Source organism: Mus caroli, unplaced genomic scaffold (assembly GCF_978045245.1).
Source record: "Mus caroli unplaced genomic scaffold, Mus_caroli_1 scaffold_17, whole genome shotgun sequence".
NCBI lineage: Eukaryota > Metazoa > Chordata > Mammalia > Rodentia > Muridae > Mus > Mus caroli.
The window spans coordinates 29,461,694-29,472,024 of record NW_028227272.1 but is presented as its reverse complement, the minus strand read 5'-3'; the positions used below and the strand labels follow the sequence as shown (position 1 = coordinate 29,472,024).

The 10,331-nt window shown below is 44.9% G+C and overlaps 1 protein-coding gene across 3 annotated transcripts in view; it reads right to left on the bottom strand.

Annotated features, from left to right (window-relative positions):
* Positions 1 to 216: 216 nt before the first annotated feature.
* Positions 217 to 10,331, bottom strand: part of Pcyt1a (phosphate cytidylyltransferase 1A, choline) — a 42,617-nt gene continuing 32,502 nt past the window's right edge. For all 3 annotated transcript variants that reach the window (XM_021184604.3, XM_021184606.2, XM_021184605.3), the window contains exons 6-9: positions 8,936 to 9,014; positions 8,254 to 8,396; positions 5,215 to 5,403; positions 217 to 3,988 (exon numbers count right to left, since the gene is read on the bottom strand). In XM_021184604.3, coding sequence (XP_021040263.1) covers positions 3,782 to 3,988; positions 5,215 to 5,403; positions 8,254 to 8,396; positions 8,936 to 9,014 — 618 coding nt within the window. In that variant the 3' untranslated portion in view covers positions 217 to 3,781. The remainder of the gene's footprint in view (positions 3,989 to 5,214; positions 5,404 to 8,253; positions 8,397 to 8,935; positions 9,015 to 10,331) is intronic.

Genomic DNA, 10,331 nt, shown 5'->3' with positions numbered 1-10,331 from the left:
TCCCTTTGTGCCAGCCTTTTGACATTTCAGTAAGAACCGAAAAGTTTCTTTTGGGAACGGAACGCTCGTTAATGTGGTAGCGATGCAGAGGTATTGATACTGAGGACAGAAAATTAGGATGCAAAATCAAAGGACCTGAGAATACAAATAAAAGCCCCCAGGACTTAAAACATTACATACATGTATGTCTGGTCAAAACGACAGGAAATTGAAACACCAGGCAAAAACACATGGCCTTTATTTGGCTGAATGACAAAAGCCAATACAATTCTGCACAAAGTATTAGACAGTAACGTGATACACTGAACTCGGAGGCAAACTCCCCATTGCACTGGTAATGTCATGGGTGACTCTTTCCAACAGTGTTTTCTGTTCAGGAGCCTTGATGCAAAAACACCCAACCAACCAACTCTAACTGTTCAGAAAGTCACTTTCTCCAATAGGGTGGAAGGAGCTCACTTCAAACCTAGTGAAACCCAACCTGGGTCATCTAAATGTTAATCCTGGCATTTCTGTTCTCTACCCCAATCTCATGCCGACAAAAAGTTCTGGCAAACTTATTTCTTTTTTCTTTTAGGAGAGTTAACTTTTAATAGTGTAAGTCCAAGAACATGTCCTACTTATTTATTTTGAAAAATAGAAGCTAGGGACCACTCTTCATCCCATGATAATATATTCTGAGAGAAAACAATCATTGTTATGACTTTGAAAAATACCTTTAAAAATACTTATATTGGTATGCTTAAAAAAAATACCATTAGTCTTAAAACATTGTTAAGGAAGCTTTCTTTGAACTGTGTGGGTTCAACTTCAACGCATATGCTGACAGAAATCTAGAAGGTATGGCTTAGGGGGATTAAACCAAAGCAAGAAACAGAATTGATTTTGGAAAGGATTAAAAGGTTGATAAAGAACAGATTTCAAAGACAACAGGCTCCAGAACGTGAGTTACACAAGCGAACGTGGGCTGGAGGCAGTGACAAAGCACTTAGGAGAGCCACTGTGGAGGGACATCCTAGACAGCTGGTCAGGTGAGCAGCCTCAAGAATAACTAAGGTGCTGCTGAGAAAAGTGACCAGAAAGGTTCTCTCAGTCTTTCTCTTTGTCAGGATTCTCGACCTCAACTCCACCCCTTCCTCACGTTAGGGTCTCAGGTTTAGCTCCCAGGAGTGGCTGCCATGGCACTGGTGCTCCACTTCTATCGTCTCTAAGTGGCAACCTCTATTTTCAGCCTCCAGTCCATGCCAAGGTTAACTGTCACACTGGCTCTTCCTCAATACCGGCTCCAGGGCTCCTGTCTTCAAGCCTCCTCCTAAGGCACAGAGGCTATGAAGCCAAACAACTTACGGCTCTCCTGGCCCTTCCATGCTGCTTGCTTTCTTGTACAGACTTGGGGAAACAGCTCTATAGCCCAGGTTGCACAAAAGGTGTGGACTACAGTCACAGATACAGCGTTATACGGCTTAACCACATTTAACTAGATACATGTAGCCGACGGGGCACTATGTCAACAGCACCTTTTTCTAGCACCGAGGAGCACACTGACCCTCAAGTACCTAGCATGCAGCCACACCCACAGCATTTTTGCTTATGTCTAAACTATCTGAGAGTCAGAGTGCTAGGAGATAGTAAAGGGCGAATATGAGCATAGGCTAGTCCTAGCTGGGTTACATATCTTGTCAGCATAGACGCTCTCATGTTTGGGACCCAGACAGTAGACTTGAATGACTACATGGGGGAAAATCGCACATGAACGGCTCCCTTTGCATTTCCACAGGGCACACCTGGGTGACACACATTGAGAGAACAAGTAGGTGAGTGCCAGCAGTGACATCACCACCTCTGTATACCTGGGAGAATAAGGCAGAGAGAAACGGATCCCCGAAGAGAAGACTGAAGTAGAAAAGTTAAAGTGAGCCACACAGCAGTACAGAATGTGAGAAAGACTAATTTCAACAGGTTCAGAGAAAGGATCCCAGGCCAAGGCCGTATGGGTCAGATCTGAGTGAAAGCAGCCCTTCATGAGGAGTTAGTTAGCAATGGTGTTTCCATGGGCCACTGGAACACCAGTGGGGCTTCTTTGCCCCTCTTCTCTGCTCAGCTTTGCCTGGGAGATAGTTTAGGAGCCTAGGTAGTCCTGCTGTGCAGGCACTGTGTGGTGCTAGCCTCAGACCCTTAGGCAGTAGCACAGCTTCCACCAGAGTGTCCAGGGAGGACTGTAAAATGCTCATAGTCCCAGCATGGACCAGTGAGGAGGTACAAGGAAAAAGAAAATGTGGTTTTCTTTGTTGAAAACAAGAAAGCTCCACCCCCACAAGGGCTATTTATGAATGACAACTAGTAGGTCCTGGACATAAACAACTTTGCCCTAAATCCAGCTACAGGATAACGGATGGTGATGAACGTGCTGGGCCATGTAGTGACACGGGGTGCCAGGGGACTGCAAGCACCAGCTCCTGCTCAATAGTAAGTGTTGAGAGTCAGTACTCTTCCATTGGAAATTCTGTTTCCTCTTGGGGCCACCAGGCACAGGCAGACAAGAGGGCACGGATCTCTGTGTGCTAGCCGTTTTAACCCATGCCTGTTGCTTCTGGAGGAACACTGGAGGGAGTCCCTGCTCAGTGCAGCTCTTGGAGCAAAGAGTCTCCATGCGATACTCTTTTGACCCAAGAATATTCTAAGACGAGCAGAGGCTGAGGAGAGTGTTTCAGAGACCAGTGTTTCCTGGTGCTTTTGCCTGCATGCTCTGAGAAAGTCTAAGTGCTGAATATGGCAATAGGCAACAGGGATCAATGAATAGGTCAAGGGCAAGCAGCAAACACTTACAAAGCATCCTTTGTACAAATCTGGGCGCGGTGCTGAGAGGGCAGCTGCAGGCTGAGGAACGCATGCCCAGCAGAAACAACCTCAACTGCCCTTGAACTAGACTGAGTTTACCCCACTCCTCTCTCCAATTACAGTAGCCCTCAAAATGTCCCTTCCTTTACAGGTGGGGTGCAGGAAAGAGATTGACAAGAGCTCCCAAATAATTGGGCAACAGGATTTTCTGAGAAGATGAACACAGCAGAAAAACTGCAGTAGATGCTCTGTGGTTTGGTTTCATCCCCATCAGTGTCTTCATGGACCCCATTGGGTCCAACAAGAAACTCCTCAGGGAGTAAGAAAAGTTAGGCTCAGATCTCTTCCCTCCCACAGCCACGCTGACACATGGGCCAGCAGGACACTCAGGGAATCTGGAGCTAATTCAGCTTTGAGATTTTTTTTTTAGGGAAGTTAAAATTATGATAGTCCCCAAATTGGCCATTAGCATGGCTCCCTGTTTGAAGGATCTGGCAAGCCACTTTGCTTCAAAACAGAAGGCAAGCACTAGTGTTCAGGAAGAAAGGCCTCTGGGCATTCCACGCTTCCTTCTTCTGCCCACTCCTCAGGGGCAAAAAATTAGTTCTATTTACTATATTTGAAAGACTACTTTTTAAAAAAAAAATTGATAAAAATGACAATTTCCCTGTCAAGATTACATGAGCATAAACAGTAAAGCAAAGTTCTGGGGAGGGAAGATGGATGCAGAGCAGGCTTCTAAGGTATGGGCAGCCTCCTTGGTGTGGCTGAGAATATCTCAGGGCATGGGCTGTTTTGGTTCCCCATTCCCAGGTCCTCTTGCCCCGGTTGTCTTTTCTTTGTAGATGTCCTTAGGTTTAGTGTTGGGATCACAAAATGGAATTCGACAGAGAGCTTCTGGAGGTGACGGGCAGGGAGAGAGAGAGGGAACAGGGATGAAAAGTTAGTCCTCTTCATCCTCGCTGATGTCACAGGTCACAGCCCTGCACCTAGAAAGACTTGCTGGGGAGGAAGATGGGGAAGTCTTGCCAGAGAAGGGCCACCGAAAGGAGGGGGAGGGGGAGCGCTCATGAGTAGGGCTGCTGCTGGGGCTCTGCTTGGGACTGATGGCCTGCAGCATCCGACCTTTTCCCTCCTTCAGCATGTGCTTCTGGGGAGGAGACCAAAAGGAAGAGTTAGAAGATGCCTTCAGCCCCCCACGCACCTCCACTGGAGCCTCCAAAATCTCAAATTACTATGGCTCTCTCTGCAATTATTTCTCATTGCTGTGATCAAAGCTATGGTCTCAAGCATTCTAATCTCAAACACTCTAGCCCCTGACTTGTTTCCCTAGCCCCTGCTGTGCTAACATGACTCCAGAGAGAGGAGGGCATAACTGTAGTCCTAGGCAGTCTCCACCTGCTCACAATAGTCAGCCCAGCCTTGACTTCTGTCAGAGGCATCTAAGGGCTACTTAGTGTGCAGTCCAAATGCCAGCAAAAACAAAGGCTCACTAGCAGAGTTCTTTATTTGGTTTGAGAACACTGATCTATTCCTCAGGACAGATCCCCCTCACTGGGGAACCCATAGCAGATATTCAGAGAGGAAGCTTTCTATCTGTTCTCTGTTTTTCCTTCTTTTTTTTTTTTTTGGTTTTTCGAGACAGGGTTTCTCTGTATAGCCCTGGCTGTCCTGGAACTCACTTTGTAGACCAGGCTGGCCTCGAACTCAGAAATTCGCCTGCCTCTGCCTCCCGAGTGCTGGGACTAAAGGCATGCGCCACCACGCCCGGCTCTTTTCCTTCTTTTCAATGTAAACCCAAAACATAGAAGTTGTCAAGGCTGATAAAGCAGCTGACAAAATTACTAGGAAATATGGAACTATATTTGATAATTTGTTAATTTTGATCTTCCTTTCTGCTCAAAGATTCTCTATTTCTTTCCACTTCACAGCATTGCAATTCTCTTGAATTCACTTGTTTATTGACTGGAGGCTGAAGCTACTAGTATTACAAGTTCAAGACCAGCCTGGGCCACACAGGAAGCTCAAGGCCAGTTTAGGCCTTAGGGAGACCCTGTCTTAATAAATAAGCCTGGTACAGCGGCACACACCATTAGTCCCTGCAGTTGAGTTAGAGACAGGAAGACCACTGTGAGTTCTAGGCCAGCCTATTCTACACTGCATGTTTCAAGCCACCAAGGTTACCCAGTGAGTTCTAGTCTCAAAAAATAATAAATAAACCAACAAACAAACATAGGGCTGCGGTTGTAGCTCCGTGGTAGAGTGCTTGCTAGCATGTGTACTCTGCCCTGGGTTCAATGCCAGTTAGCAGGAACAAAAAGCAGCCCCCTTCCCTTCCCTGATATTCCCTCAAGTGTCAGGAAGAAAGGCTCGCACCAGTGCTCCTTCTGGACCAAACATTTCCAGGAAACTTCCAATGAACTCTCGGGACTTCTCCTCCCACTTCTGGATGAGGTCGATGCTCTTCTCTTCCACTTTCTGCACAAACTCTTTTGACTTTTCCTCCACATCTTTCACTTTCTTCTTTACTTTATCAACTCGTTCTTGCAAGTGGTATTTCTTCTCCTAGACAGGAGACAAATGAATTGTAAGAACTAGTACCCAGGCTGAGTGATGGCTTAGAGGCTGAGTACAGCCTGCACTTCTGGAGAGCCCGAGTTTGATTGACAGCATGACCTTCAGATGGCTCCCTCCTACCTGTATGTGCAGCTCCTGAGAGCTCTAACACCTCTGCCCCCACAGGCACCTGCACTCACATGCACATAACCACAGACATACACATAATTTACAAAAATAATAATATTAATTTATAAAAAGAATACCCAACTTGACTTTGCCTACCATAAAAGAGTGAAAAATTTGGCTACTGATACTGTTTTCAAAATTACAAATTCTGCTTTGCTTAATCTGCTCTGTTATTTATTTAGCATAATAACAGGAAAAATAATCTCTGGCTAGCCAGTCACCTTATATGAAAGTGTGGTGATTCTAACTATGACAGTGAGGGCAGAAATAGATTAGCATGCAACCAAAGGAAGTCAAGGTTGTCAAGATAAATCTAATATAATGACATAGAGATCTATCCAATAAGGCTCCTTCAGATGGGAGAGTGCTTGCACAAGATCATCACACAGCACTTCCAAGAAGCAAACAGGTCAGAGTCAAAGCAGAAATACTAGATCCTTAATTAATTCATGATATTGGATACCCCATCACTAGCTCATTCCATGATTTTAGATAAACTGACTTTCAGTGTGTGTGTGTGTGTGTGAAGGCAGTTCAACATCACATGTCTTCTTTAATTAACTGCTCTCCCCCTTATTTTTCTGAGACAGGGTCTCTCACTGAACCTAGAGCTCACCAGGTCTACTAGGCTGGCCGGCCACTGGGTTCCTGGGATCCTCCTGTCTTAGAGGATGCGCTGCCACACCTAGCTTTTGACATAGGTGCTGCAGATCAGAACTCAGGTCATTACTTGCATGGCAGCCACTCTACCAACCAAGCCATCTTCTCAGTCCATGTTTTGCCTTTTATAAGATGGAGATCTGCTTGCTCATTTGCAAAATGGCAAAGAGTTAGTCCTGCCAACATCCCTAAACATTAGTGTAAAATGGTATAAATGCTCTAATGGAGAAGAAGTGATATTTAGTCAAATGTAAAGCACTATATTGCCTGAACATGCTGGCACTTGCCAGGTAACCCCAGTACTCAGGAGGCCAAGGCAGGAAGATCACAAGTTCCAGGTCAATCTGGGCTACAACTTGAAAGGTTTTATTAAAAACACAAAACAATGCAAAAAAAAAAAAAGGTAGTTTCTTAATTTCTCAACCATAAGGAAGAAAGAGGCATGCAGGTTGCACAAGATAAAGGGTGGGGGGAAGGGGAGGGGAGAGACAGAGAGAGGGGACCATTTGGTTTTGGTTTTCCCCTTTCCTTTCTTTTTTGTCGTTGTCTGGGCACCACATACTTGTAGTGCTCTAGCATCCAGAAGAGAATTGTGAGCTGCCACGTGGGTGCTGGGAATAGAAGAGCAGCCAGTGTTCTTAACTCCTGAGCCATCTCTCTATCCTCTGTTTCTGTTTTATGAGACAGTCTTGCTATGTAGCTTAGATTAGCCTCAAATCTGTAATCTTCCTGACTCAGCCTTCTAAGATGGGATTATAGGGATGCACACTTGGCTCACCTACCTTTTTTTCTTGTTTGTGTTTTAACACAAGGTCTCCTATATAGCCCTGGCTGACCTGAAACCTTCAATTTGAAGTGGTCCTCCTGCCTTTGCCTCCCAAATTGTGGGAGGATGGGATGGACCACTAAGCCCTATTCTGGTTTATCTAATTCTTTCACAGAGCTGGGAACAAGCAAAGGGTTTGGGTAAATAATTATTGCATACAATATAGTTAGTAGGTTTGCTCTGTTTAAATCAACTTTATTGAAGCATTATTTATATATACAATTTACATCTTTCCTAAAAGGCATATATCAAAAGTACCTGTGTGGATTGTGTGTGTGTGTGTGTGTGTTTGAGACAGGACTTGCTAAATAGCCCATGTGGAGAAACTATATATCAAATGCTGTATGTCATTAGCCATATAGGGAGAGATCTGTAGTTTTCATTTTATTCTCAAAAGAACACATAATTTAAAAAAAAAAAAAAAAGCAAAACCAACCAACCAGTTAAGAGCCACTCTTCGGGCTGGTGAGATGGCTCAGTGGGTAAGAGCACCCGACTGCTCTTCCGAAGGTCCGGAGTTCAAATCCCAGCAACCACATGGTGGTTCACAACCATCTGTAACGAGATCTGACTCCTTCTTCTGGAGTGTCTGAAGACAGCTACAGTGTACTTACATATAATAAACAAATAAATCTTTAAAAAAAAAGAGCCACTCTTCATTTGACATAGTGTGCTTGCTATATAACTTATATTTCTGTTGTTCTTTTGAAGCAGAGTGTCACTAAGGCTGGCCGGCCTCAAAATTCTGATCCTCTTTCCTCCAGTCCTTTCACTAGAACAGATGTATCTATGCTGGGATTATAGGCATGCACAATTACATATTCCTATTTGTTAAATTGTTTTGTATGTCTTTTTTTTTTCCTTTCCTTTTATTTTTAAAGACAGGATCTCACTGTGCAGCCCTAGCCATCCTGGAACACACAGAGATCTGCCTGTCTCTGCTCCTAAACACTGGGATTAAAGGTGCCACCACCATGCCTGTCCTTGTATCTATACGTTGATATTATGACGTTAGACTGTGAGGACAGAGCCTGCCTTTGTGCTATACTCTTTGTAGGAGACATGAGGTAGCTCTGGGGAATGGTAATCTCACAGCACACTGAAAAGTGAGCTCAGAGCACACAGCACGAGAAGCACATGTGCCCTACAGTGGCAGGGAGCTATGGGGTGAGGCTGCAACTCACGTTGATAAAGCTGACATTGAGCTCCTTGGCAGTGTAGCCCCTCTGTAGGTTCCGTCTTGCATACACATCGTAGTCACGGACAATGCGGGTGATGATGTCTGATGTGGAGATACCTTCTGTTCTCTGTGTGGGAGCAAACATGCCTAAAGAAAGACAGACAGACAAAACTGTGATGTCCTGCCACATCAAAGGCACAGGCAGGTGGATCTCTGTAAGTTCAAAGCTAGCCTGGCCTTCACAGTGAGTTCCAAGACACAATTTATTCTTTTTAGGGAAAGAAAAGAGAAGAGAAGAGAAGAGAAGAGAAGAGAAGAGAAGAGAAGAGAAGAGAAGAGAAGAGAAGAGAAGAGAAGAGAAGAGAAGAGAAGAGAAGAGAAGAGAAGAGAAGAGAAGGAGAAAAAAGCAGACTCTATTATTACTATAGGAGAACTCTAGAGATCCTGGCACCCAAGGGACAGAATGAAAGACTAGAAGGAGGCACAGGGTATTGCTTATCCTAGCAATAAGAAAAATATAGAACTTGTCCTAAAATTAAAGAGATGTTTAAATCAAGAATCAACAGATGTTGAGGCTATGCTCACTTACAATGTTGTCCACAGTTTGACCAGAAAAACATTAAATATCTCAGTATCACATTTTCCACTGGCAGCAGGGCCACTGGAGCTGGGCGTGGCTCACTCACCTGCGTCCTTGATGTGCTTATACACATCATCGCTCCCTGCAGAAGAATAGGGGATGTCGTCGTGGGCGACGAAATCAATCTGAAAACAAGAAAACTTCATTTTAAACCCCAGGATAACTGCCTTTTGGAAAGAACCTGTAAATATTCTTGAGCTCAGAAAAAGGGAAACTGGCAGGGGCTATGCCTCAGAACAACCTTTTCTCTGTACTTTTTGCTTGGTTCACACATTCTATAGTCTTCAGAAACCACCAACCTGATCATTTATGGCTTATGGCAAACACAGGAAGTCTATAGGTTTCTTCTCTAGCTATTTCTCTCTGGCCTAAGAGAAGTGCTAGCTTCCCTTCGTACAGTCGGCACGCTGTGGTCAGGGGGACCGGGGGTATCTGGGAAGCCAGAGCCTAGAAAGAAGGGAATCACCCTGTCATACCAGGTCTATAACAATGGGTCACATTAAGGCTTCTAAAAGCATGACGGATTTGGTTACTGTTTAATTAACTGCTTCTTCTCTCAGCTCCTGAGAAAAGGGGAATTTAAAAATTACCACTCAACCAAAGCTATACCCCAGAACAGGACAGCAAAGACAAGGCTTAGTGGGAAGCAAGCTGCGTGGCTGAGATTTACTGCTTATAAGGGGAAAGGGGAGGTTGCAAGTTCTTCTCCCACACCCCTACCCAGGCCAGCTGTGCTGAGAGAGTAACGCTGCCTGTCACCTTTCGTACCACTGTTAAGTGCCGATGGAGGACTGGTGAGATGGCTCAGCAGGTGAAGGCTGGGCTTACCTCCAGTTCTATCCATGAGAGGACTGACTCCCACAAGGTGTTCTCTAGCCTTCACATGTGTGCTATGCCCCCCCCCCCACAGAATAGTAAATACAATGTGGTAAACAGTTACAGTAAATCTACACTGTCGCTTCAGATGCACAGTGGCTGTCACTCTTCCTTTCTGCCGCACTAAACAATTCTGCAACAATCCCACACCCATGTGCACACTGGCTTTTCAAGCTTGAAGGTCTCTAACCAGGGTAATAAATCCATCTCTCAGCCAGACGTGGTGGCGCACGCCTTTAATTCCAGCATTCGGGAGGCAGAGGCAGGCAGATTTCTGAGTTCAAGGCCAGCCTGGTCTACAGAGTGAGTTCCAGAACAGCCAGGGCTACACAGAGAAACCCTGTCTCGAAAAACCAAAACCAAACCAAAACAAAACAAAACAAAAAAATAAAATAAATCCATCTCTCTCTCTTTTTTAAAAGATCTATTTATTTATTATATACAGTGTTCTGCACATATATCTGCATGTCAGAAGAGGGCACCAGATCTCATTACAGATGGTTGTGAGCCACCATGTGGTTGCTCAGGGTCTCTGGAAGAGCAATCAGTGCTCTCAACCTCTGAGT